Source organism: Neolamprologus multifasciatus, chromosome 11 (genome assembly GCF_963576455.1).
Source record: "Neolamprologus multifasciatus chromosome 11, fNeoMul1.2, whole genome shotgun sequence".
NCBI classification, from domain to species: Eukaryota; Metazoa; Chordata; class Actinopteri; order Cichliformes; family Cichlidae; genus Neolamprologus; species Neolamprologus multifasciatus.
In genome coordinates this window covers 34,365,050-34,392,869 of record NC_140449.1, presented here as the reverse complement: position 1 = coordinate 34,392,869, position 27,820 = coordinate 34,365,050, and the positions used below count along the sequence as shown (strand labels likewise).

Here is a 27,820-nt window from a genome sequence, read left to right as displayed (position 1 = left end):
TGCCCTGACCTCTGCTCAGCAGAAACAAACAAACCACAGAGTCAGCCGACCTGAGCGGCATGAGGCAGTTTAGGTGCTAGAACCTCTAAATCAAGGAAGTCAAAAACATTTACATGAGCCACATGCAGCCCGCTTTGATGTTATGTGGATCGGGCCAGTGAAACTCCAATCATCAATTTATTTTCCTGGATGATTGAGAATGCATAAAGACATCAATACGATATCTTAAAAGAAATATCGAATATAATAAGAAATAAGATGATGATGATGATGATGATGATGATGATAATAATAATAATAATAATAATAATAATAATAATAATAATAATAATAATAAATTATAAATAAATAATAACAATACACAATAATAATAAATAATAATAATAAATTATAAATAAATAATAATTATTATTATAATAATTATCATTATAATTATAATATAATAAGAATAAGAATAAGAAATATATAATATAGAGATATCTTAAAAGAAGTACTATTTCAACAGTCTTGTTTTTTTACATGATAAAGATATCAGTCAGCACAACTCTTTGGCCTTCAGCTGTAAGAAGTAAGTGTGTAAAATACAGAAATCCATCACTTCCTTATTTTGGTGTATTGTGAATGGCCATGGGGGAGGTCTTTATCAGTAGGAAAAGCTGTACAACAAAACAGTTCATATTTTTCAAAGCCATCCATTGGGTTGGAGTCTTTACCAGACCGAGTCAGGCCCCCAGGCCTTTTGTTTGACACCCCTGCTCTAAATCATGGTCACTAGTGTATTATAAATAACAGCGGCGAAAGTTAGAAGGTTTAGACTAGAGTTAGTAGTAGACAGTCCCCTCGCTCTTATTTTAAACCCATCTAAAATCTTCCCTTCAGGCAGGATGGCTGATGTTGTAGTCCTGGAGCTCTTTCACTCTTTTTTTCTATTTCATTCGCTGTGCCTCGTGCTACCCGCACTAGACTAATTATGGTCACACTGAACTATTTGAGATGAGATAAGGTGTACTTTGTTTATCCTTAAAGTAGGGAAATTCTTGCACTAGAGCAGCCAAAACATTAAACAGCCTATAGCAGAAGAGCTTGAATAAGCAGATAGACATATAAAGGTTGATAAATTACACAACAGAGATCTTAATAAATTAAAAAGTGACATAAAAGAAAACTTAAAGTTCAGGTTAAATGGGGCGGCTAACCCCTGAACTATTCAGATCATAAAACACTGCTTTATTTTTTTTTTAAAGGTAATTTAAGTTTATGTGTTCAAGTTTGAAAGACTATAAGATTGTAAAACTTGGTTTTAAGAGTATCTCATAAAATAACCTAGTTTAACCTTCTTCGGCCTCGTGCCCAAAGGTAAATGGAGTGCGTTATTTGTACTGTACTGATCAACAGACTGGAGGAACCAGTCGTCAATGTGCTGAGTCAGCCACAGTGCTGTGGCAGCTGCCACTTCTCACGTCTTCTGCATTATCATTGTTGTGGTTGGTGTTATTATTAAAGTCTTTATTATCATTAATACTCTTATTTAACACTGTTACACAGTACGTCATGTGTAACGCTTGTATGGAAGTGTGGAACTATGAACTGTGGCTAAAGACAGGGAGAAAGGATGAGGAGGTAGCCGTTTAAAACCAACCACAGATTCAGCCGGGCGGATGGGCTGAATCAAGTGTGTGGGACAGGTCTCAGTAGCTCTGAGAAATCAGCGTTTCGAATGTTGATCAAAAGTAATACCAAGCTCTTAGCAGAAGATTTGATATTGGCGGTGAGCGTGCTGATGTAGTGACTTGGTAAAGAACATTAGATCCTCAGGTTTTCCTCAGAGGTAAGAGAGGAGGTTAAATACAGAAAATAGGTCTGAGTGTCATCAGCACAGCAAAGCTAAGAAATACTTTTGAAGCTCACAAGTAGGTGACATGTATTAAAAAAACAGAACTGGTCCAAGGGTTGAGCTGTGGGGGACTCCAGATACATGGGATGTAAATGAAAACATACAGTTGTTCATGTGAATTCAAATAAGTGTGAAAACCATTAAGAGAGCCAGTGACGCCGGCTCAGCTCTGTAATCTGCATCATCAGTGGTCTCAAAGGTGGGGTTAGCGTCTAGTAGGACTAAAATTCACTGTTGTCACTGGTAATTTTCAGTAATGCTGTTTCACTGCTGTGTTTCTTTGGTAATCGGATTGGAATTTATTATTTGTTTTCCTCAACGAGCTGAAGGAGCTGATGAGCAGCTGCTTCCTGGAGAATTTTGGAAGTGAATGGACCTGTGGTTATCTGAAACCCGGCAACTTGGGAGGGTTTTTTTAAGCACACGTAAGATGTTGGCTGTGATTGTTTGATAACTGTGAGAAGCTATTGGAAGATCCATCCATCCATCTTCATCCGCTTTATCCGAGGCCGGGTCGCGGGGGCAGCAGCCTAAGCAGATGACGCTATTGGAAGATGACGGGTAGAATCTGTTTAGGATAATATCGAGTTTGCAGAAAGATGGGCACATATGACAAACGATATCAACGAGATCTGTTGGGGAAATCGGATTAAACTCAAATAACATAACTGGATGAGACACTTGGGCAGGTTGAAAGGATCCACACTTGAATTTGAATTTTTTCCACAGTCATTGGAAGATGCAGGAGGAAAAGCAGACATAGCAGGATTAATGAGTCTGATAATGGTGTTAACCACGAGGCTCATTATTGTTCATCAAACCAGCAAAGTAAGACATTCTTGTCTTTATGGTTGGTTGTTGTGTGTGGTTAGTAACTTCTTAATGTGGAGGTAGCAAACACGGAAATTTGTGAAGACTCTTCTCTTCCCTCCACGTACGTTATCTGCTGTTTGTGTCACAGTTATGGGAAGTTTGTTTTAGGCTGCAGCTCCTCAGTATCTCCTTTCAGACACGAGTTCTTCTAATAAGCAATTAGCAATCTTCTAAAAACGAGTAAATGTTTTATTCTAATCACACTTTGTTTGTTGCGTTATATTCTAACGCCGTTCTTTTTTGTGCCCAGCACTTGTGTATTTTTCTTGTTGTTCGTCCCTGCAGAGCCAGGAATCCCTGCTTTATTAACCCATCTGCCCTTCTCTGCCTCTTATCCTCCCTTTCTGCAGGCGGTGACTGCAGGATATTTCTATCACACGGCCAGACTGAGCAAAGGAGGCTACAAGACTGTGAAGCACCAGCAGACTGTTTACGTGCACCCCAACAGCTCTCTGTTTGAGGAGCAGCCCCGCTGGCTCATCTACCATGAGCTGGTCTTCACCACCAAGGAGTTCATGAGACAGGTTGGCTTGCTCGCCATGTGATGCAGTTTTACTCTTTCACTTATAAGCTTTTACATATCTGCGACTCTCAGCTGGTCCCCCATGAGGTAAATAATGATCGGTTAATCAAGTGTATTTGATTAGTGGCTCCTGGCTGCAGCAGGGTTGTTCTTTTTCACACTGCTAATCAGTGTTGGTCAAGTTACTTGAAAAAAGTAATCAGTAACTAATTACTGATTACTTCCCCAAAAAAGTAATCCAGTTACTTTACTGATTACTTATTTTCAAAAGTAATTAATTACTTAGTTACTTTTTAAAAACACGATTTACAACCTGAATAGGTGATAAAGTGATAGATGTTTCAGCCCAATTCTACTTTTTCTACATAATCATCATACAAAATGTAATCAAATGGAAAAGTCTCTTTTTAAAACTGGTTTTATTAGTTTGAATCTTTTAACTTTATGCATCAAGAAAACATTTAATTATCTGCAACATTCTCTGACTTGAAGAAATTAGTTTATTATTTAAACCTATTTTCTGCACATTCCAGCACATAAAATAAAATATTTTTGTGTGTTTACACTCAGTCTTTCAAATAGATGCAAGTAAAACACAGCAGAAAATAAATAAAGTCAAAGACTAGCGGTCCTGTTGCTCTATTTTCACCTGTAAAGCAGGAGTGGGGTAGGCGGAGGTTTACCCTGGTGCAGGTGTGCAGCGGTCAGTGGAAGAATCCGCGAGTTTCTCTGTGAGTTTCCCATTACGTCGTAGCTACTCGGTGCTTGTTTGGAAGTTTAGGTTTTTTTCGCTGTAAAAAGAAGTTTTCTTCCCACGCACAACGGACACTAATGTTTTTGTCACTTTTTATGGAATCAAACTCAAAGTAAGGTCAGTACTTCCACGCTTTAAACGCTGCACGCTCATACTCTCTCTGCACTCGATATATGATCCATTGTTGATCTGCACACAGCTGTTGTCACGAACGTCGCACTCGCTTACGTCACTGTCATGAGACATTCTCGCAAAAAAATCACGGTTTTAGTAACGCAGTAACGCAGCGTTCCTACGGGAAAGTAACGGTAATCTAATTACCGTTTTTGCAATAGTAATCCCTTACTTTACTCGTTACTTGAAAAAAGTAATCGGATTACAGGTATGCCCATCTCTGTTGCTAATGCATTTTAAATGCTTAGTTTTGTCAAATGAATAGTAACACAGTGTAATGTGCTATGCTGTTGTCCATTTCAGGCTGTTTTTAAATAATTTTAGAACTTGCTAAGAGCCAGATGACTATACACAAAATCTCAGAACGAGCATGTCGTCGTCTTTTCCGTGGCGGTTTTATTCCCAACAGGCGTCTAACTCAAATGTTTGCAGCGCTTTCTGTTGTTTGTCACAGCATGAGCCTTTATCTTGTTTCAGATCTAAAGAAGCCGGCTGCACCCTTCTTTGAGTTTAGTACGAGTGGTTAATGAGGATGTGTCAGTGTTTCAGAACAATATTTAACTTCAGGCATGGCTGCGTATCAGTCCACTGATTAACCTCCACTCGCCTTCTGTCCTCTGTTGCACTCAGGTGATCGAGATAGAGAGCGGCTGGCTGCTTGAAGTGGCCCCTCACTACTACAAGAGCAAAGAGCTGGAGGACAGCAGCAGCAAGAAGATGCCCCGTAAGCAGGGCAAAACAAAAGAGGAGCTGGGCTGAAGTGAAGGGCGAGGCCGTCCACGGCACATACTATGAAAAAAAAAAAAGTGCTTCTCACTCAGGACTGCGTGACGGGACGAGGCGCACGAGTCCGAGTGAAAATGGAAAACACACCATATTTGTAAACTGTAACTTGTTTTTTGACAGCGATCGACTGTCAGTTGCAAATTTGAAGCGGCATTATTCAAATCACACCAGTATTTTCAAACAAGTTTCTATTTTCAAAACGGAAAGAGAGAAAGGTCGAGTGAGAAGTGGGCCACGCACCCACTCTGGTTTAATCATCAACCAGCCGGCAGAGCTGCGTCTCCAAACAGGAAAAACGAACACGCTTGGATCTGCGTTTCCCGCTCTGATGGCAGCAGCGCGGACTCAGCAGCTGGTTTGTGAAGCGGCACGAGACTGTTGTGCTTTGAGCGCGTGCTTCTGACCGCTCGCTTATTCGCTCTGTGTCAAACAGCTGGCACCCGATTAAAGCACGCTCACGTGTCAGGCTCCTTTCCTTTTCTTTTTTTGTTCTATTTTTCTATGGCAATAAAGTTTTACAAACAGCTCAATAATTACTCATCGCAGTAGTATTTGCAGCCTTTTCAACTTGTTTGCTCGTCTGGTTTTATTTTCAGGAAATTCACAATCGGAAGAAGAAGTTTTAATGTCAGAAAGGTCTCCGTCACGCCCACGCCTCTGGTTTGTAAGAGGCGCATTTTATTTGATTGTTTAAGCCAAAACAAGGCATATTACGCTGACTTTTATGTGCGTTCAGGGATGCTCATGTTTTTATTATATAAAGCGTATTTTCAGAAGATTGTTGAGCTGTTTGACAAACACAACTCTACGATGTGCAGTCGTGCTGCACTGTTACTCTTCAGACTCGGAGTAGTTTATTGATCCATAAGGGAAAATATTTTGGTTACAGTGCTCCAGTACAAACAGTAACAAAGACAGACAGTACACAAAGTAAGAAATGGCACAATATATACATATAAGTCACTTATTGATAAATAGCTGAATAAGAAAGAAAAGCATGATGTGCAAAAGGGTGAAACTATTGCAGTAAACAGTGTGTTAAGTAGATGAGTTGTACAGGAAGCCACAGGCAGGAATGACTTCCTGTGTCGGTCAGTGGTGCTTTTCGGTCATCTCAGTCTCACTGAACGAGCTCCTGTGACTGACCAGCACGTCACGGAGTGGGTGGGAGGAGTTATCCAACATTGTCTTTATCTTGGACAACATTCGCCTCTCCGAGACCACCTTAAGAGAGTCCAGCTCCATCCCCACAACATTACTGGCCTTGCGGATCAGTTTGAGTCTGTTAGCATCAGCAACCCTCAATCTACTCCCCCAGCATGCAACGGCGTAGAGGATCGCACTCGCCACAACAAACTCAGAAAATCCTGAGCATTTAATGTCAAAGACTTGAATCTGGTGTAGTTATTGTCTCGAGCTGTGCGGCGCTCAGGCACAGTGAGCCCCTGCAGGCCTGTGGAGCGAGGAAAAGCTATGTAGCTGATCTTGTTTGAGTTGTAAAACCATGAAGTGACAAGACTGCGGCAGAGGAATGACAAATATGATATGCTGTATGTTCACAAAGATGCATTGTCATCCTCTTTATGGAGCCAGAGTGGAATTTTCCTGACGGTGATTGTTGTCTTTCATGACTTGTATCACACTAAGAATCAGAAACGGCGAGACAAGACGTGCTTCTATCATGTGATGCTACAGGTACCTGATCTGATATGTGACACTAGTCTGCACTCGAGGGAGACATTAGTTTGATTCTCTGGGGAGCAATGTCACTTTCATGCATCTTCTTTCAGCGTGAGTGGCCACGTGGGGATCATTTAAGTAAATGACTAAAGTATCTATAAAGTCCACACAGAGAGAAACTAATGAAAACAATAGCAGCAGCACTGGGTCTCTGCAGCTGGTTGAACTGGTCTGACGAGAAAGAGGAGGGCGGGAGGCAGTGTGGCAAAGGGGGAGGGTTCAGAGGAGGAGGAGACAATGCTGAGTCCTCAATTGATAAAAAAAAAGATAAGAATAGAAGGAAGCAGGAAGATCGAAACAGTCACTGTTTTTAGTTCTGACGTTTAGTCATGAGCAGTGTTGACTGCACTGACACGACATGTCAGATCAACTCTGACGAACTGATCCGGCAGTCATCTACCTCACAGGTCAGTGTGCACCAATTCTTTTTTACTTACCAGCTTCCGTTTAAAAGTCATGAAATCATAAAAAGTCTGAAGTGGGAATTCTTGCAACTTTGCCAACGTGTCTGCGCTGCTTTTTTTTTAACAAATGTGAACAATGTGAATTCTGAGCCTCTTGTTGGTGTTAAAACTTAAAACAAAAATGTAAATTCACTCAGTACAATGGAAAATTTGCTACAGTGTTACAAAGAAATCCCAGTTTTGCTTCTCGGAATTCCAGCCTCCACTTGACGCACTCCCGGCTCATGTTTCCTCACAATTTCTGTGCAGGAAAACCTACTAAACAAATATAGCAACTTATTAATTGTCAAGACTAAAGCAGCACATGTTGAATAACAACAGCATTTCAATACAATCGAGATGTCGGCCAGCGATTAGGCGTTCTTGCTTCATCACCGTGAAGCAGCAGTGGTGACTGCAGGTAAATCCCTGTGGCTCACTTCCTACTCTGCTTGTTTTTGGGAGCCAATAAACTCATCTGAGGTTTAATTTTCCACAGCAGCTGTTGGGAAACTGGTAGGAGTCGAATTCCAGACGACTTTACCCCTGACATCGCTCCAGTATGAGTGATGGTGGGGAGGGAAACGGCAGGGCCGAAGAGAGCCGTGGAGCCAGGCAGCCCCAGGCCCCTAACGTCAAACCCAAACTCGGACAGAATGACAGGAACAGCAAGGAGGAGCACCGGAAAAAAGAGAAGCCATCAAGAGTGAGGAGATCGAGGAGTTCTGACTCTGAGAGGACGGGAAGAGGGAGGAGAAGAGAGTCAGACAGGAACCATGGAGGAAGGCGGCATCGTGGAAGGAGCGAGGAGGGCCGCGGGCGGCGCCGGAGAGACGGAGAGAGCGATCGGAGAAGGATGAAACCCCCTGAAAATGACGTGGAGGACACAGAGTGCGCTGTGTGCTTCTGCACTTACGATAATGTCTTCAAGACCCCAAAGCTGCTGGCGTGCGGCCACACCTTCTGTCTGGAGTGCCTGGCTCGCATCAACGTCACCTCAACTGAGCTCAAGACCCTGTCCTGCCCCGTGTGCCGAGAGGTGACCGAGCTCCCTCGCGGCCGGGACCTGCCCCGTCTGGGAAACAATCGGGACATCATCAGCAAACTCCCTTCAGACATGCAGCGGGCGCTGTCCATCCGCTTTAAGCGCAGCCAGGGTAAGCTGATGCTGAAGAACCCTCCTCCCAACAGCCCGAGCAGGCCTAATGTCGTCAGCCTGCCCACCAAGAGTCAAGACGCTCAGGCGGCACCAAGCAGGAACCTCCAGCTAAGTGCAATGGAGCAGGGGATCACCCCGACCACTGTGGTGGATGTAGGCAGACCTCCGAACAGGATGAGAGGTCGCCTGCGCAGGATGTTCCGTTCAGATCAGTGCTACTACGCAGTGGTCGCGACCATCATCGCCATCACTGTGGCGCTCATGCTGCTGGGAATTCTGGCTTTTGTGATCATACCCACTGTGTCGTTGAGCAACAACATTCCCACCCCACGTCCACCTCAATCAAACAACACTTCACAAAACAAACCATGAAGTAGAGATGCGTCCATGTCAAGGACAGGACAGTGAAGGGTGTGGGTGGGGAGATGAAGTGGACAAGGAGAGAGAATCACACAAAACTTCCAGTGACCCTTGTTCCTCTTTGCACATCTTGTGTTTATAATGAAGTACAAACTGAGCTCCTTCAAGCTTTGTCACGTGGAGAAATGAAGGAAAACCAGGAGAGCAACATTTTTTTAAAAACAAAAGAACTGTCAGGTGCACATGAAGGAAAAGGGACTGATGCGTCTGAAGGTGTTTGCGTTCACCGTGAGAGCGGCTGAACACAATCAAGGAACCTTGTGCACAGATCAAGTAAGCTGTAAATGTTGAAATGCACGACACTGTGATGAAAGGTTGGGGAGATCTCTGGATTGAACGCTGATCTCGCAAACCAGAGTTTATAGTTCTTAACTAATTTTGTTTCTAGTCCAAACCCATTGTACATACAGACGCCACAGATGATTTATATATTTGCAAGTATTTCTCAACATATCCATCAAATAAAGGCATATTTGAGATTGTCCTCTACTGATACACACCTGCTGCTTATTTCTTTTCAGAAGCCCTCATGCTTCATTTAGACACCCGATCCCCTTTAACCGTGTAAACACACCTGCTAACAGGGCGGATTGAGCAACTTCCTCTCAGCTGTGCATATCGGGATTTTTAGGATGACAAGCCTGTTTGACAAACACGGGCGTCACGCCCTTTGTGGCATTTTTCTGGCTGATTGGGGAGGATCAGTTGCAGCGTGTCGTCCATCACTTTGATGTATGCAACAAGCAATGAGTAAAAAAATTAAAATCAGCACATGGAAAACTTTATTTTGATGGCCTGTTTCGGGATCAGGCTTTTTAACTTCAGCAGTAAGAAGTGAGTGATGTCAGATGGGAAGTGTTTGTACAGGGCAGCAGGGAATTAAAAATTCCAGTGTTAAGAATTGCAGGTGAGTGTTTTGTACAAAACCACAGACATTTCTCTTGAGTCAAATTGGTTCAGTTCAGGGTCACAAGAGAGCCTGAGCTATCCCTGCTGCACGGCCTGGGCCAGGTTGCAATTCTATCACAGGACGAAATCTTTTTCTCTTTTTCTTTTTTTAACGTTGGGGTTAATGTTCAGGTTCTCCTGTATGGTAAGGACAAATAAAACAACTATCGGAGCAAAATGCATGAAACCTTCACCCTGAGTGGTCTGACCTGTAAAGGGATGAGATGGTCACGTCTACCTGATAAGACATTACAAATAAAAAACGTCTTATCGCTACGGATCATTTAAAAACAAAGGCGTCACCTCGGTGTCCTACATTTCTACTTTCAGTTACCTGCGTGTTTCTACTCCTCAGCATTTCAAACAGAAATACTTTTTACTCCAAAGTATATTCAAGCTAAGCTGGTTATGAAAACAGATCATTGGATGGAAAAGCATTCGGTGCAGTGTGACAGGTTTCATTCTGTGACTCGTATGTTTATTTGCAACGAATGATTTTAAAAGTAAAAGTTCAAAACTTCTTTCTGTAAAGTACAAATTGATTGATTGGTAATTTATTTCAACATGTGAACAATATACAAGTACATTTAGAAAAGAAAATAAGAAAAAAAAATACTGTACAAATTACATACAAAAAAATTATTAACTTACATGTTGAAAGGGAAGAAGTAAACACTTATTTAATCCCACCCCTTTGCCATAAATTATCAGTTAATATTTAGTCAGCTTCCTTACTGATATACCAGAAACAGTCACACTTTAGAGGGTACCACCCCGGCGATAAGCTGTAAACTATCGTCTCAGTCAGGGGTTTCTAGGGGAGACGCATAACTGACCCGGAGGATCAGTGTTGACCTTTAACCCACTGAGGATCAGTGTTGACCTTTAACCCACTGAGGATCAGTGTTGACCTTTAACCCACTGAGCGTCCACTCACCCAGAGCTCCTCCTGGGGGACACTGGGCAACGTCCCAGAGGGGTGTAGTTAAAATAGTAATAGTGTCTGGGTCATAACATCTGACACATGCTTAAAAACCCGTACCCTGTCTTGCCTGGAAACCATGTCTTAACAGTATCCAGCTATTTCCGATGGCAAAGACCACTTTAAACTGTCTGTATTTAACAAATATTTAAAATCATCACTTCATCAGAAATAAACTGTATTAAATCTGATAAACAAAGGGAAAAACACAACATATGCTGAGTCTAATAGAAATGTCACTCCAGCCTAAATCCGTAACATTTTTAATCATTTAAATGTTACTGAAAAGCTTACAGCAAGGACTGTGTGGGCTCTGCTTACTCCAAACTGTGTAACATTATACAACAATACTACAGAAACGGTATGAATTGCTTTTTAAAAAAGCAGGACAAAGTTTACACAGTACAGAAATCTTTATAAAGTCTTTTTTCAGGGCATTCTAGCTTAACCTGTAGCGCCCCCTTCAGGAAGTGCTCAATAAATGTTTGCGTTTATGTTTGCATTCATTGTCCAACTATTATGTAATTGTCCTGACCAAGGTCACTATAACGAACGTAACGACCAAAGGTTAGTCTGGAAAAACTTTACATCAGTTTAAAAACATTAAAAGAATCGAATTCATTTTGGAAACGAACTGAAATGAAATTGAAGTGCAAACTTTACTATTTCCAGATTAAATAGAAATGATAAACGAAAAGAGAAAAAAGAATATTCAGTAGGTGAAACTTGGTTATTGCTGTTTTGTGCGTTTCTTCAGAGTCACTTTTTATTTATTAACACAAGTTTTTATTCATATAGAATTGTGTGACGCGCCCCCCGTGACCGCGTCTCAGACCTTCAAGTGTCACACTACTACTTTTTTATTTTTAGGAGAAGAAATAGATCGTAGAAATCGATCACTCGGGGCAACTGTGCCCATTTTGATTTACTTCAAAACCTAAACTGCATTTGTCTCCCAGTCCCTCTGCGTCCACCTGCTAAATCTGTCTCGTTTTCATCCAGTGTTTCCACTCCGGGGTGTAAAGTAGCTGCTTGTTCTGCTCTGGCCTAAAGACACACCCACACAAACCCCCCACTGTCACAGTCGAGGCAAATATAGTCGCGTGGACCAGACTAGAAGAAACCCCCCACCCTCCTCTGACCCGCTCCTTACGCAAATAAACCTCTAAAGGTTATCTGAGTGTTTAGACTGAGGCTGGCGTTAAGGAGGAGAGACGTGGACGCTACCGATCACCATGGCTTCCACCCCCTCGGCCTCTGCCCTGTCCGCTGTTCTCCGGTGCCGGGGGAATATCTGGACGAGGAATCCGCCGGCCAAGCGGCCTGCCAGCTCGGCGTACGGCCTCGGACTGGCCGGCGGGGCGCTGCGCGACTCTCCGGGCGAGCGCAGCGGCTCACACCAGGCGTCAGCGGCGGAGGCTTCTCCACACGGAGAGTGTGTGGTGGTCCTGGTGGGAAGAAGGCTGATTGTTTCGTACAGGTCGGACAGAGTGGGGGGTAAAGTTTCCAGGGCAGTGAGTGGATTACCTTACCCAAAACTTTCGCAATCTCCAGGGCACGCGCACTCAGCTGCGCCTGCGCTGGTGCGCGTACTAGCGAGCGGACTGTCTGGAAAGAATAAATGCTCTAAAATAATTCAGATTAAATCCGAAAAATATCCTGCACACATCCGCAAAAGCGCTTTGGTTAAAGGTGAAATCTCTGCGAGCGTCCTGAAGCTGTCCGTGACGTCCCCTCCGTGTTTAATGGGACAAATCCCGTCCTTCGTGTTAAACGGCTGGTCTGTACTGAGGAGCACGTGCTTGTCTGTGACTTGTCTGGTGTCCAAAATTCTGTTTTTGAATTTGGGAGATGTGCGTAGCTCAGGCAGCAGCCCCGATGACACACCAGGACATCTGCTGTGCCAGCGGGATGAGGAAAACTCCAGCAGCCGGAGCCTCCAGGTGAGAGTCCTGTTTCACCGAGATTAGATCATTCATGTAAATGTTACTGTATGAAAATCCATCACGCTTTGTCTTATAGGCAAACAAACAGACCTCTTACAAGAACAACTCCAGCTCAGCACAAAAGATCACACAGGAAGGACCTGACTGAGTCCAAGGCCTCAGCGCCAGAAAGAAGCTTTGCGATCAACATCATTTATTAACTTTTCAGGACACACACCACATCTGGACTTCAACCTGCTGATAGAAACCAACCAGCTGTTTTTCATGGCACACTAACTAGTGACAAATGAATGGAAGAACCAGAATGAAGTGTTTGAAGTGAAGCGTTGGGCCTCCACAAACACCATCAGTGCTGTTTGGCAGCAACTCTCTAAATCTCTGATTTGGGCAAGACCATATTTACTGTAACAAAAATATTTCCCTTATCTGTTTTGTTGATGATAGTGGTCGAGGGCAAAGTCCCACATGGATTAGTGATCAATTCGATTGAGTCGCATACTGTGGCAAAGGCTACAGCGTGTGATTTGCATCATTTTCACCCTCTTAAGACCTTTCAGTGGTTGGGGATATGTCATCATGGAAGAGCCCACTCCCATCAGGACAAAAATATTTAATCATTAAGCTGATGTTTCTGCATAACTTTGTATTGATTTGAAGTGGATCACCACTGAGGGGCCTGCAGCGAGTTCCCTCTCTGTAGGGTTCAGTTTTTTCCCTTTAATTTGCCACTTGTCTGTAAGAGCAACAGGAAACAAGCATGTATTCCAAGTCTTCTGAATAGATATGCTCACTTTGCGTGCTGCAGATACTCGACTCTGTTTGTCAGGGCTCAGTGTTTCCAGTGGGAGAAACGTGTTGTCGCTCGTCCAGGTACCTCTTCAGTCCCCGCAGACAGAAGAAGTCGTCCGTCTGCAGGTTTCTCCAGCCAACTGAAAATGCTGCGCTCAGACGAGCAGAATCAAGTGTCTGCATTAAAACTCTGCCCCTGCATAATTTGCACAAAAGCTCATTTTACAGAGACCGTGACACAAACTTCCTCTTTAAATTGGAGTGAAAATAAAGCCTCAAGAAACACAACAATGCACACTGAGTAAAAACGATATAAATGTGTGGAAATAATTAAACGACGTCCACTGTGTTTATACACTGCACTGTGCCAGCGGAACATATACCAACACACCCTACCAGTCTAAAGTTTGAAAACACCTTCTCGTTTAATGTTTTTTTTCTTTATTTTCACGAGTATTTAAATTGTAGGCATCAAAACTATGACAGCACATTACTGCTTTGCACAAACTTGGGATTTTCTCGTTGAGCTGAATGCCAGTTCACCTGAAATGGTTCTCCAACAGTCCTGAAGGAGATCCCAGAGATGCGGAGCACTTGTTGGTTCTTTTGCATTCACTCTGCAGTCAGTCTCATCCCAACCATCTCCACTGGGTTCAGGTTTGTGGAGGCCAGACCATCTGGCACTCCATCACCCTCCTTCTTCGTCAAACAGCCCTCACACAGCCTGGAGGTGTTTGAATAAATCTCCAACAGTGTCACCAGCAAAGCACCCCCACACCATCACACCTCCTCCATGCTTCTCGGTGGGAACCATGCATGTAGAGACCGTTCACTTTTTCTGCGTCACACAAAGACACGGCGAGTGAAACCAAAGATCTTACATTTAGAGTCAACAGACCAAGGCACATGTTCCCACTGGTCTAATGTCCACTCCTTGTGTTTCTTGGCCCAAACAAATCTCTTCTACTTGTTGTTTTTCCTCAGTAGTAGTTTCTTAGCAGCTATTTGACCATAAAGGCCTGATTCACACAGTCTCCTCTTAACAGTTGATGTAGAGATGCGTCTACTGGAACTCTGTGGCATTTATCTGGGCTCTAATCTGAGGTGCTGTTAGCTTGATTTCTGAGGCAGATGACTTTATCCTTAGCGGCAGAGGTGATTCTTGGTCTTGGGGCGGTGCTCATGTGAACCAGTTTCAACGTAACGTTTGAACTCTGGCAAACGTACACCTGTGAGTGAAAACCATTTAAGGTGACTACATCGTGAAGCTCACAGAGAAAAGGCCAAGAGTTTGCAGCGCTGTCAACAAAGGAAAGGGCGGCTACTTTCAGGAATCTAACATATAAAACATATTTAGAATTATTCATCAATTTTTCTTTGCTACAAAATTCCATGTATTTGATGTTTTCAGTATCTACAATATAGAAAGTAAGAAAAAGAAAGAAAACCATTAAATGAGAGGGTGTGTCCAAACTTCTTACTGGTAGTGTATATGTTTGACTTTTTTAAACCTCTACCAGGCTACTGTGCACCATTTAGTAGCCACATGTTAGGCTACGTTCACACTGCAGGCGAAAGCGCATCAAATCCGATTTTTTTGACCCTATGCGACCCATATCCGATCATGCTGTGACAGTGTGAACGGCACAAATCCGATATTTTCAAATCCGATCTGGGTCACTTTCGTATGTGGTCCTGAATCCGATACATATCCGATGTTTTAGAAAGCTGCTGTTTGATGGTCAAGTCGCATTAAATCCGTCTTTTACGTCACTGACACAAGACAGACGCCAATTATCAGCGCCGGAGAAGACTTCGTGAACGCTTCCTGGCCATCCGGTGAAACTGTTGAGAAGACAACGTTGGAGAAACGTGAACATTTTATTTGTTCTGTATAATCTGCAGATTCTGACAGAAATCTGCAACTATCCTTTGAAGCAGCGCTCCTCTAAAACAGCAATAAGGATCATTATTAGGTTATTTACATTATTATGTAAATAACAAAATAACTTAAAGCAAAAATTGGGAAACGTGAAGTCCGAAGTCTTTATATTAACGGCCATCAGTCAAACAATACTGTTTGCTCTGGGTCTAAACAGAGCGTGTTGTGTGTGACGTCTTCTTTTGCGCATGCGGGCCGCTTTGAGCGTTCACACTAGAGCGCGTTTGCTGTCGCATTTTATTTGTAGTGTGAACGAGCAGACAAAAAAATCGGATTTGATCAAAAAATCGGAATTGAGCATTAAGACCTGCAGTGTGAACGTAGCCTTAGACATGCACATTTTGATACTGCTTCAAAATAACTGACCAGAGACTCTGTCAAAGGTCATTTGCTTCAGAAGGGACTTTACTGATCCATACATTTTTATTTTTTTATTGACATTTTTTGAAAAGGGACCCTGCGCAATATTAACATAAATATTGTCATTTGATACGTTGTACCAGAGTTACCTTAAAGCTAATTTGCCTCTCCGCTCCCCACAGCACTTTCATGCACCGATGAGCACCAAACACGAAAAGACGTCAGTATTTATAAGCCTGTGAGTCTCTTAGCAAATCTTTCAGTCTGCTGATAGAGATAGAGTTCTTCATGAGATCAGCAGGATATTCCTTTAAGTTCAGGGTTTCACAGAGAGAAAAGCAAAGAGAGGAAAAGTTAAGTACAGTCTTCAGTTGACTTTTATGGATTCTCCTGGGTGGAGCCTATCCCAGCTGTCATACACTGTAAAATCTAATTAGTTCCCAGAACTCAAAAAAATTAAGGAAACTCGTTGCCTCAAAAAAATTGAGTAAAGCTTACTTAAGGTGACTGTTAGGACAACAGCCATCATTGCAAGTCTGCAGTATTAAGAATAACTTGATATTTCTGACTGTACAATACTAATTGTTTACCTACTGACAAACATTTCAAGTTCAACTAAATGAAAAAACTATTTGTGGTAACCTGAATATGATTAAAAATAATTAACAACGCTTTTTGTAATGATGTTAAAATCAGCCCAACTTTTATTTTCAAACACAAAGTATAACAGCCAACATACTGGACACTGTTCTGCTGAACAACAAACAATTATATTACCATCACTGTTATAATCTTACAATGAAACAAAGTCTCAGATGTAATTATTCTGAAAATAAGTTTAGGCCTACCTCAAGTTTGTTTTGTATTTACATTACTTATATAATCAAAATAAAATATTTGTTGTTCTGTCACAAAATCTCTGATTTAAAGTCTCTGATTTAAAGATTAAAATTTTGCATTCCAACACAGGAGCTGGAATGTTGTAATGTTTTAAGGATGGCTTGTTTCCAGTCCAGGCATTACTGCCTGAATGACTGTCATGGATCGAGGTGATCCAAATGTAAGTGCAGAAGAAAGTCTTTAACTTCCCTTCAGTACAGTGGATGTGGGTTGGAGATGCAATGAGCTTGAACCTGCAGGCGACCATCTTCACTGACCACACCATCTGTGACGGAGGACTCATCTCTCCTGGTGTCCTGCAAGCAAACAATCATATTTTTTGGAACATGAACTTAATTGCTTTCTTAAAACATTTTTTTCTGCATTTGGTATAAAACAGACTCCAATTTACACAATCTCAGGCCCCCTCCCCATCAGAGAGGTGACATTCAATGTCCCACTTGTCGGTCTGGATAGCCGTGACCACCACCCAACACACAATAATGTCATGAAAGCATCATTTTAAAAAGGGCTATGCAAACATGGCCAATAACTTTCATTCTAATGATGTGCAAAATGATTTGGGCACAAAACAAATTTTGTTGTTAGAAAACTTGCAGACTATACAGTAGGGCTGGGCCATATCATACCGTTCACGGTAATACCGGTACAATGCTAGGCAACGATAAGAAAATGAAATATTGCGATAGAATATGGGTAAAACGCACATGCGCAATGCCGAAAAAGCGCGGCGGTAACGGAGAATGAGAATGGGGAAAGCAGATTGTTGAGTGAAACGGATGAACCAGAATTAGTTTGTAAAAATGGTGCAATTTAACTGGTTTGGTGTTTGTCCGTCAGATACACAACAAAGCACATTTTTTTTGTAGAACATGCAAGCGGGCGTCGTTATTGCCGTATTTGTCGGATTAAGATGCTCGTAAATCTGGGAGTAATCTGGGTCCTAAACTCCGTCCTTTAAGGTACCGAAGTCAAACGAACATCACTGAGAGTTAAAAACTGTCTAAATTCTTCCATCTTTAATAAAATGATCAGCGTTGCTGCTTTACCAGGTGTAACTATGATGTTTAACATCCAGGCATCCATGAAAACAGAATTCATTACTTTTAACGGAGTTAGAAGTTAGCGGAAGTTAGCTCGCTAGTTTTGCTAGTTACCTAAGCATGATATAGCATGTTCTGACTGAGAGATTTCTGGAAAAAAAATTAAATGTACAGCTCTGCTATCACTTCCAACATAAATGAAGACAGGAACCTACACGGCAGTGACGTTTGTAGGGTTACTGAAGTTGGGCTAGCTGGTGTTTAATGCTGTGCTACGTGATTGCTAGCGACACAGCTATGTTAGCATAACATAAACAAAAAGTTAACGTGAAGGTTCCTGATGGTTAGAGACCAATGCAATCGCATGGCAGGATGTTGTAAACCAAACTTCAGTCAGGAGAACAACTGAGATAATCCATCCACAATATGAGTTTAGTCATTAATATACTGCAACAACATGGGAATAGAGCAGCTGTGATAGAATACAGCATTAATGAATCAATGGTACAGAAGTGGAGGAAGCAAGAAGAATGAGTTGAATAAAGTTTGATTTATCTGACTGCTTTGTTTCGCTTAATGTGCCTTATAATCCCGTGCATCTTATGGTCCAAAAATACATATTTGACTTTTTTATTTGGCACACTGCAGTTTAATGTGGCAAAGCACCTCTTTTTAACTTCAGTGGACATTATACATGGTTATGCTCAGGATATGTCAGCCCATTTCTACTGGAAATGCCTTTTGGTTAAACTTTCAGCAAGGAATTTACTTTTACACTGTTAAATGTTTATATAGCTTTAATGCACATAAAAAAAACCAGCTGCTTGTTTAAGTAAAATAAATGGATGGGGTTTTTTGCGCTAGTAAAGTTGTGGAGTTGTATTTTGTCTCGCAGAAATTATATCGTCAGTTATATCGTTATCGCAAATTTTCAAATATGTATCGTGATAAATATTTTTGGCCATATCGCCCTGCCCTACTATACAGTGTAGACCCTCTAAACTAAGTTTGGGGGATGCGATCTTTCAAGAAATGCAGACAAACTGTTGTTTGTTTACTTACACAGCATGTCTTGTAGAATTAACTGGAGTCACCAGCAACAGCATAGTGCAGTCATATCTCAAGTCTAATAACAGAAGACAGGAAAAGATCAGTAAAGAAACAACTTCCCCAAACCAAAGCACACATAAAACAATAAGTAAAACAGGCTGATCTAAAGTATGATGAAAGTTAAGCCTGATTAATATAAATGTCACTGACAGTTGCTAATATATTGGAAAACCAAAATATTTACTGATGTCTTTCTGTCCAACAGCAGGAGTGCTGGTCCCGAGCCTCAAAGACAGTAAGAAGCAAGCAGAGGGAGAAAAAGCAGAACATTTTTCAGAAACTGATTTGATCCTTAATGGCTGTGCAATTATTGTAACATAGAGTTTGCTTATGTTGTTAAATAAAATCTAGATTTGACATTAATAGATGCCACAGATGTTCAAAAGCTGCCACAAAGCATGAAAAAATGGACGTCTCTGAAAACGATGGAGCATTTTTGCAAATATGTGATGTCTTGATAAATCGAACAGATATTTGAACTTTACACAGCTACATTGTTGCCTGAAAATATCTTAAAAGTTTATTTTGTGACCCAGAAAAATTAACAAGTTTTTTTAGCCGCGCTCCTCCGCCATTGCCGCGCTTACACAGGCTCCGACAACCGAGATCCTCCTTTTCCCCAGACTACCCTTTCTGGGTCACAAAATAACCTTTTAAGATATTTTCAGGCGAGAATGTAGCTGTGTAATGCTCAAATATTTTTGACCAGGACATGTCCTTCAACGCACATATTAAACAAATATGTAAGACTGCTTTCTTCCATTTGCGCAACATCTCTAAAATTAGAAATATCCTGTCTCAGAGTGATGCTGAAAAACTAGTTCATGCATTTATTACTTCCAGGCTGGACTACTGCAATTCATTATTATCAGGATGTCCAAAAAACTCACTGAAAAGCCTTCAGCTAATCCAAAATGCTGCAGCAAGAGTCCTGACAGGGACTAGAAAGAGAGAGCATATTTCTCCTGTTTTGGCTTCCCTTCATTGGCTTCCTGTTAAATCCAGAATTGAATTCAAAATCCTGCTCCTCACATACAAGGTCTTAAATAATCAGGCCCCATCTTATCTTAATGACCTTGTAGTACCATATCACCCTATTAGAGCACTTCGCTCTCACTCTGCAGGCCTACTTGTTGTTCCTAGAGTATTTAAAAGTAGAATGGGAGGGAGAGCCTTCAGTTTTCAGGCCCCTCTTCTGTGGAACCAGCTTCCAGTTTGGATTCAGGAGACAGACACTATCTCTACTTTTAAGATTAGGCTTCAAACTTTCCTTTTTGCTAAAGCATATAGTTAGGGCTGGACCAGGTGACCCTGAATCCTCCCTTAGTTATGCTGCAATAGATGTAGGCTGCCGGGGGATTCCCATGATGCATTGAGTTTTTCCTTTCCAGTCACCTTTCTCACTCACTATGTATTAACAGACCTCTCTGTATTGAATCATATCTGTTATTAACCTCTGTCTCTCTTCCACAGCATGTCTTTATCCTGTCTTCCTTCTCTCATCAACCAATCACAGCAGATGGCCCCGCCCCTCCCTGAGCCTGGTTCTGCCGGAGGTTTCTTCCTGTTAAAAGGGAGTTTTTCCTTCCCACTGTCGCCAAAGTGCTGCTCATAGGGGGTCATATGATTGTTGGGTTTTTCTCTGTATCTATGAAGCGCCTTGAGGCGACTTTTGTTGTGATTTGGCGCTATATAAATAAAATTGAATTGAATTGAATTGAAATATCTACTTAATTTATCAAAATATCACATATTTGCAAAAGTGCTTCCACGTTTTCGGAGAGCTCTGTTATCCACCAGCGCGATAGCTGACCGGGAGGTCAAGGCTCGATAGATTCCGCGAGCACAGCTAACTCCTGGCATATACAACATTTTTGCATAAAAAGTACTGGTAACTTGTTTAAATCGAGTTCTGATAACAAATTGATAAAAACTGAAACTTACATTTTACAGTGATAGGGCCAGAGGCGGGGTACACCCTCGACAGGGACCAACACACAGAGGCAGACAACCCTTCACGCTCACATTCACACCTATGGGCATTTCTCTACAAACTGCATGTCTTTGGACGGTGGGAGGAAGCCAGAGTACCCATCTCATCTGTTCAAAAGGACACTGATCCAGAAGTCTTTTGATTTGATCAGACTAAAGTTTCTAAACCTTAGCCGTACTGATGTGTTCTTTATGGAGAAGAAGCTTTCTCTAAAAATCCATCAAGTCATTATTTTTCAATTGTTTTCTAATTCTATTGTCATGAAATTTAACATGCTAACTGAGGTCTTAGATGGAGCTCTTGGGTTTTTTAGAGTTTCTCTGAGCATTACTCTGACACTGGGCTGAATTTGCTGGGATGCCTTTGCCATTGTGTTAACAGGCCTCCAAAAATTTTGTTTGTGTAGAGGCATTCACAATAATAATTATAGATACATTAAGGGTGTAGCACATTTTTCACATGCTGTATCTGCATTTAAAATAATGGCCCTGAGTAATATGTCATAGCTTATTACTCATCTGAGATTCTATGATTTTATTACTTATTATTATTATTTATTACTTTATTATATTTAAAACCTGTCATATTCGGAGGCAATAAGACGCAGGGTTCTCAAGCACGAACCGCTTTTTATTGAATTGTAACAGCAGTGTACGTGGCTACATCAATTTCTGGAAAACACATATACACACCAGTATTCTAGCGACCTCTAGTGGCTGCCCCCATAGTAGCCTTACTAGGACAACATAAACAGATTTCACAACAAAACCTAAAAAACTGAAACAAGGTGTACTTTCTGTATTTCTCCAACATTAAGTCTGCCAACATAAACTTCCAAAACAAAACATTAATAAAAATTTTGAATAATATCGTGGCAATACACTGTTTTTGTATTGTCCACTATGTCCTCATGTAATTATTGACTAGTCAGCATTAATGTGACATTTTAACTTCTCCATCCTGATAAATCTTTGCTTGTGGGGATTAATTGAAAATATTTCGTTTTTAGGCTGATTTAGAGTCAAAATAAGATGTTTAAAGGCAAAAGGCTCTATCTCACCTATATAGACTTAGATTCAGCAGAAAAACTATTCAGGTTATTAATTAATCTATAATGAGTATAATCAACAGCTATGGGTATAACAGTAAATTTCCAGGGCTTGGACACCGGATTTCACATGAAATAAGCTTTCTCTAGGTTTTATAGATCCAATTTCTTCAGTGTTATGTTCAACACTGAGAGTATGTGTCATAATTATAGGATGGTAGTGCAAATTTCACAATCTCTTTATGAGATTAATTCTTTATTCCTTTGGAGCTACCCTGTTTTTGTAAGTGGGCAAGCTTTGTGCAATTTGGATGCAACAATATAAGCTGCAGTAAAGCAGTAAATAGGCCGTACCCTGTGTGATTTTGTTATATGCTTGTCTACAAGTACAGCAAATAGAAGGAAAGGTTTTCTTCTCTCCGTTCCCCTCTTCCCGTGTGGCTCATGCAAATTACGCGCGCTCCTGTGCAGCTCAAGCAGAAAAAGATAAATTAGCTAAATTAAATGAAAAAGCAGTTTCCCGGGCCTCCCTGGCTGTTCGCTGTCCGTGTGGAAGCCTCGGTGAGGGGAAGCAGACAGTATGTGTGCACAAAGACTTCAAAGGCTGCCGCGGTTTCTAATTAGCTCCGCTGAGAGCGGCTCTCGCGTCAAACTGTTGCGTAATTTCTCAAGGTGACGGCTGGGGGCGGGACTTCCGTGTCTGCCCTGAAACCAGGAAGTTGTCGTGTTACTTCTTTTCTCCTCCTCTTTTTCTTGAAGCCAGCGAGAAACGGGAGAAAGTCGGCGGCGTGAAGTTGCTCCAGCCGCCGGGGAAGAAGCAGGAGACTGGCCTCATTTCTGCGGAACTTTTTCCGAAGAAATGGCCACAGCAGGAAGGAGCGGGCACAGTGTGAGGTGAGGGCAGCTCCGAACTCTCTTCCTCAGACTACTGTGTTTACTGTGACGAGCACAAGGCGCCTGACGAGCAGCGTGAGGGAGGGACGAAGGGACTGAGAGGGTGAAGTCGGTGATACCAGCTGTTTTTGTGTTTTAATAAACCGCAGTTTGTCTGCTGTGTCGAGTCAGCCACAGGTGATAAGAGAAAATCGATCAGAGGCATGTTGGTGAATCATCACTGTCAACTTCCTGTCTGATTTCCTGCCTTCACTTTATTGGTTATTTAAAGCAGAAACAGAACTTTCAGATGTAAGTTGGAGCGGCGTGGGGGCAGGGCGTTCGTGGTTGACCTGGCCCTGAATAGTCTAAAACTGCCGTTTTGCATTAACGGGGCGGGATCATTAATAATTCGTTAGTAATTATCAGGTAAACTGTGCTGGCTGTGTCGCTGACGAAGTTGTTTTTTATTCATTTTTATTGACTTAATAACAATGTGTTTAAAAACAGAAAATTCCTAATCAAACTTCAGCAGCTTATTTTAAAACGATAAGCTCCAAATGCTGCGTGTAATTGCAGGGGGTACTTAATGGCATGTGAATGACTGTACATAAAAGATGGATGTAGCCATTGTGACGTCACCAAACGCTGGTAATGAAGATTCCCATTTTCGCACCATTGCCTTGGTATTGAAACCAGATGTGAACGAATGAAACTGTCTGAGAAACTAAAGGCAGTTTGTGAATGACCGATCTTGTGCCAGTGAGCGAAAGCTGGGCAGCCCTGCTCTCAAACCGTAGTAACGGCCAGACCCTATACCTTTAAATTCATGTTTTATTCAGTAAGACGAGACCACAAAGTGATCTGCAAGCTCTTTCCTGAGTAAGAGAGCTGAGGGTCGTTGTCCCATTGATTTCTTTATAACTGTAAGTCCTCCTGCTGGCCATTAGAAATCTAGGTTTAAGGCCCTTTTCAGTCCGGGAAGCCGAGTCCATCTAAATACAGCCTATGTCTGCAATCTGCATAGTGAAAAGCCCCAGTTTCTGTTTAGCTGTATTAAAATTCCAGACCATTTGAATGAATTTGAATACCAAGAGGTCATGATAACTAAGATAAACATCCACGCACACAGTACTAATACAACAAACCAGTACTGCAGCTACATGAGTGCAGGACGCTCGATCCTCTGTAGCAAGTGATTTAGCACCTTAGCTCCTCTGTATCCTCTCAGTGTTGGGAATAATTCATTCAATGATTAATAAAGTCTTCAGTTCCTGTTCTGACGATAAAGAAAAACTCCTGTTAAACCTAAAAAGGGCTGTCAATTTTTTTTTTATCTTAAAACATTGGCTTTAAACCTTTGATGGGAGATTTGTTTGGGAAAGTTTTGTGAGAGTTGGAAACCTTGGTATTGACTTGATTTTATTTGATATTTTCCCTTTTTTCTTATTTCAGATAAAAGAGGACATTAAATGTTGAGGATTTTACAACTTTTCTCCAAGATGAATCTTGCTCTTCATCGGATTTTAACGACTTTCGCTTTCACCAATGCTGTATTGTGTCTTTATAACTTCACTATCTGCAGAGCGAGCCCGTGATGACACAAAGCATAGGCTGCCCCTCCCATATCCCATTCCTGTTGTCTCTAAAAAGGACACGTCTCTCTGTTCAGACCCTGTCTTCCTGAAATTTCCCACCCTCCCTCTCTCTCAGTTTCTGGGCCATGATCCGTAAGAGAAGCTGTCTTATTTTTTGTGGCGCGTTCCTGTTTATCACATGGAATGCCATACTGGTACTTCTGCTGTGGGGGAGACCCCCACAGGGCCGAGATCAGAAAGAAGGTCCCGAAGGGCCCCCCAGCAATGTGATGGAAGACGTGCTTCGATTTGCAAATGCGTTCGAAAGTGAACTTGAGATGCAGAAAAAAATCCTATTGCAAATCCAGAATCATCAGTTGCTCTGGGAGCCATCAGACAACAAGCCAAAGGTGACCGCTGCCCCTCGGCCTGTCATCCCTATCCTTGTCATCGCCTGCAACAGAGTCACCGTGAAGCGCTGCTTGGACAAACTCCTGCAGCACCGGCCCTCAGCAGCGCTCCACCCAATCATAGTGAGTCAGGACTGCGGACATGCCGAGACTGCTGAGGCGATTCGGTCTTATGGAAACAACGTTACTCATCTGAAGCAGCCGGATTTGTCTGACATCCAAGTGAGGCCTGAGCACAAGAAGTTTAAGGGTTACTATAAAATCTCCCGGCATTACCACTGGGCGCTCAACCAAGTGTTCAAGACGCTCGGTCATTCATCTGTGGTGATCGTGGAGGACGACCTGGAGGTGATTATTTTCATATTAAACACCAATGATTTGTGTCCTCTCCTTCATTTTCATTCTTTATTTACAACTTAAATTAATCTTCTTCTTTCAAAACTCGTTATTTCACTTGTTGCGATGGTCATGTAAAAGTTGAGCTGAATTATTCATCTCTTGCTCTAGGTGGCACCAGACTTCTTTGAGTATTTCCGAGCCTTGCTGCCTTTCCTGAAATCTGACCCCAGCCTGTGGTGTGTGTCTGCCTGGAATGACAATGGGAGGGAAGGCTATGTGGATCCCGGCAAGGCCGACCTGCTCTATCGGACAGACTTCTTTCCCGGCCTGGGGTGGATGCTCCTCAGGGAGGTGTGGGAGGAGCTGGAGCCAAAGTGGCCTGAGGCTTTCTGGGACGACTGGATGCGCCAGCCAGAGCAGCGCCGCAACCGTGCCTGTATACGCCCAGAGATCTCACGGACTTTAACTTTTGGTCGCCAGGGTGTGAGTCTGGGTCAGTTTTTTGACAAATACCTGCGTTACATTAAACTGAATACCGAGTTTGTGCCTTTCACCAAGTTGGACCTGAGTTACTTGAAGGAGGAGACGTACAAGGAAAACTTTGAGAAGGAAGTTTACAGTGCTCCTGTGGTAAAATATGAAGATGTGAAGCAGGGCCAGCTACAGGGACCCGGGCCCTTCCGCCTTCAGTACTCGAGTAAGGACAGTTTCAAATTGATGGCCAAAAATCTGGGAATAATGGATGACTTTAAGTCTGGAGTGCCGCGGTCAGGGTACAGAGGGGTGGTTAGTTTCATGTCCAGAGGACGGAGGATCTACTTAGCGCCCCCTCCAGGATGGACCCAGTATGACCTTTAGTGAAGCTGATGATGAAGAACGTCCATGAGCAGTAGCCTTTTTTTAATCTCTTCAATGTGATGGGGGAAACGTTCCAGACCAAAGAAGAAAACGATCTTTGCTGACGCTGTTTGTCCTTACTGATACAGAATGGATGTCCCTTTCTGGTGTGGGGGTTTGCCAATGCTACTCAGGTCTTTTTCATTCTTCCAAAACATTTATACACACGGTGTAGGATCCACCACAACTACGTGTTAGACAAATCTGCTGTAATTCGCCAGAGATCTATTTTTATACGATGCTAAGTGTGCACATGACATTCATTAATGCATTCAATGCAATTACTACTTTGCCACTTTTGTTTAAATTATTTGCAGCCTCGGGTAATCTGTGTGACCTGTTTCTGTCTGCTGGGAAGAGGGAAATGTAATCTGTGGTGTGGTTGCTTATAGTGTTGGTGCCAGGTAATAACTGCAGTATAATCTGTCGTTTGATTCTGATCATTAATGCCTTCTATGGAAATTATTCTTTGTGGTTACTTTTTGTCATATGATCCTGTTTGATACTCTAATGTGATTCTATTTGCAGGCTCGTTACCCTGCAAACTACTACACTTGTTTGTCTGATCATTTCTGGATTAAAATTACACAACTTTGCTTTTTGATTATGTTGATTTTCACTCGCACTTCATGTTGCATGTGTTTAATAAACAAACAGGAGAGAGGTTTTCTTTAGGTGTGGAATTGGGTCTGTGAACTCACCACACACACACTGGGATAACTGACTGAGTACACGATATCTTCAACGTATTATTGAGTCATTTTGTAAAAAAAAAAAGGCGGCACAAGCTGATAGATGACCTCTTTTTGGCTCCTGAGACACGAGGGGTGCTTCCCAAAGTCTGACCTGCGTGTGGTAATGTGCTCAGTGCTGTGTTGCCCTCAGTCGTCCTGGTTACCAAGATTCCTGCAGAGGCACTAAAGTACTGTTAACTGGATAATTAAATTGATCTTGCACTGCAATATCAGTGATATAGGTCATTACCAAAATATAAATAACTTATAGTCAGAGTGTATCTGTAGATTTCAGCCGATGTGGCACGGTGACTTTACTGGGTGGGCCTGGACCCCTGGGGGCTGAGCTTAACACCGACACTGGAAAAAAGAAACTCCCGTCCCATTTCCTAAATTGCACGTCCTGGATTTCTCTCCTCCCATTTCAGTCTTTCCCACCAGAGATGCGAAGAAGAGACACTTAAGCCTCAGCAGAAAGGTGACTGTCAAAAAGCTTTCTTAAGAAAGAGAAACTGCGAGAAAAGCTTGAAATGTCAAATTACACAAAAATCGGAAAATCAGTGGCAACAGGTCTGATGGAGCGATGAAACCAAACTTTAAAACTGGCCGTCAATATGTAAAGAAGAGATCAGGAGAACGCTACAGCAGTGAAACTCTCTTTGAAACCCCTCGTGGCTTGGGGCTGCATTTCAGCCAGTGGTGTTGGGGACCTTTTCAAACTGGATGGAGAAAAGTTGGCCTGAGAGTTAAAAAATAAAAACAAAACATAAAGGTGGTCAAACCAAATTCTGACTTTAAAGCTCAATAGAACTGTACAAAATCGGGTTTATTTGTATACACTGTATTTCTATTTATGTTCGCACATGTTCAATAAATTACTGCAATTATTTCCCATTTCACAACAACAAAATAGAGTTGAGGACTGGCTCTTTCACACAGTACATACCTAGAAGTTATTTTATATTCACAAGTCATTATTGTGTGCACGCAAGTCCTTGTCTTGCATGACCAACTTACTGTCTTGTACAGAAATGTTCTTAGCGCAGAGCAGTAATTATCTTTTTTATTTTGCCTTGTTATCTTGTATTAACAAAGTCATATCTTGTACAAACATCTTGTGCCGACGTGTAATCTAATTTATTTGCACAAGACAATTTGCTGTA

At 42.1% G+C, this 27,820-nt stretch overlaps 4 protein-coding genes and 2 long non-coding RNA genes across 8 annotated transcripts in view; 4 read left to right on the top strand and 2 right to left on the bottom strand.

Moving 5' to 3' along the window:
- The window catches only part of dhx16 (DEAH (Asp-Glu-Ala-His) box polypeptide 16), a 36,125-nt gene extending 30,274 nt beyond the window's left edge, over positions 1 to 5,851 (top strand). Inside the window, exons 20-21 of the mRNA XM_085177248.1 lie at positions 3,118 to 3,291; positions 4,849 to 5,851. Of these exons, the coding sequence (XP_085033374.1) occupies positions 3,118 to 3,291; positions 4,849 to 4,977 (303 nt within the window). The 3' untranslated portion in view covers positions 4,978 to 5,851. The remainder of the gene's footprint in view (positions 1 to 3,117; positions 3,292 to 4,848) is intronic.
- Positions 5,852 to 7,018: 1,167 nt separating this feature from the next.
- On the top strand, positions 7,019 to 8,920 carry rnf183 (ring finger protein 183). 3 transcript variants are annotated; one of them, XM_085177266.1, is made up of 2 exons: positions 7,019 to 7,151; positions 7,687 to 8,920. In XM_085177266.1, the coding sequence occupies exon 2, from the start codon at positions 7,750 to 7,752 to the stop codon at positions 8,716 to 8,718; it is 969 nt and encodes a 322-aa protein (XP_085033392.1). In that variant the 5' UTR covers positions 7,019 to 7,151; positions 7,687 to 7,749; the 3' UTR covers positions 8,719 to 8,920. The 3 variants fall into 3 exon arrangements, with proteins under 3 accessions (XP_085033392.1, XP_085033394.1, XP_085033393.1); XM_085177268.1 differs by having other exon boundaries at positions 7,020 to 7,151; positions 7,690 to 8,920; XM_085177267.1 differs by having other exon boundaries at positions 7,031 to 7,608.
- A 52-nt stretch (positions 8,921 to 8,972) lies between these two features.
- Positions 8,973 to 10,741, bottom strand: LOC146509117 (uncharacterized). The gene is made up of 2 exons (XR_014876853.1): positions 10,626 to 10,741; positions 8,973 to 10,569 (listed from the first exon to the last, which is right to left on the bottom strand). It is a non-coding gene; the product is annotated as an uncharacterized LOC146509117 (long non-coding RNA).
- A 1,190-nt stretch (positions 10,742 to 11,931) lies between these two features.
- Positions 11,932 to 13,849, top strand: LOC146509116 (uncharacterized). The gene is made up of 2 exons (XM_085177270.1): positions 11,932 to 12,639; positions 12,719 to 13,849. Exons 1-2 carry the CDS (start codon positions 11,932 to 11,934, stop codon positions 12,788 to 12,790), a joined length of 780 nt encoding a protein of 259 aa, XP_085033396.1. The 3' UTR covers positions 12,791 to 13,849.
- Positions 13,850 to 16,847: 2,998 nt separating this feature from the next.
- Positions 16,848 to 19,455, bottom strand: LOC146509115 (uncharacterized). Its single transcript, XR_014876852.1, has 3 exons — positions 18,971 to 19,455; positions 18,739 to 18,802; positions 16,848 to 16,929 (listed from the first exon to the last, which is right to left on the bottom strand). It is a non-coding gene; the product is annotated as an uncharacterized LOC146509115 (long non-coding RNA).
- Positions 19,456 to 22,522: 3,067 nt separating this feature from the next.
- mgat1a (alpha-1,3-mannosyl-glycoprotein 2-beta-N-acetylglucosaminyltransferase a) lies at positions 22,523 to 27,626 on the top strand. The gene is made up of 3 exons (XM_085177263.1): positions 22,523 to 22,721; positions 24,156 to 25,035; positions 25,195 to 27,626. Exons 2-3 carry the CDS (start codon positions 24,424 to 24,426, stop codon positions 25,882 to 25,884), a joined length of 1,302 nt encoding a protein of 433 aa, XP_085033389.1. The 5' UTR covers positions 22,523 to 22,721; positions 24,156 to 24,423; the 3' UTR covers positions 25,885 to 27,626.
- Positions 27,627 to 27,820: the final 194 nt, after the last annotated feature.

Excerpts from the sequence above, each read along its gene's own strand:
- LOC146509116 (XM_085177270.1), top strand. The coding sequence starts at position 11,932 with ATGGCTTCCACCCCCTCGGCCTCTGCCCTGTCCGCTGTTCTCCGGTGC. Across the intron at positions 12,640-12,718 it reads CCAGCAGCCGGAGCCTCCAG|GCAAACAAACAGACCTCTTA; the intron begins GTGAGAGTCCTG and ends TTTGTCTTATAG.
- rnf183 (XM_085177266.1), top strand. The coding sequence starts at position 7,750 with ATGAGTGATGGTGGGGAGGGAAACGGCAGGGCCGAAGAGAGCCGTGGA.
- mgat1a (XM_085177263.1), top strand. The coding sequence starts at position 24,424 with ATGATCCGTAAGAGAAGCTGTCTTATTTTTTGTGGCGCGTTCCTGTTT. Across the intron at positions 25,036-25,194 it reads TCGTGGAGGACGACCTGGAG|GTGGCACCAGACTTCTTTGA; the intron begins GTGATTATTTTC and ends CTCTTGCTCTAG.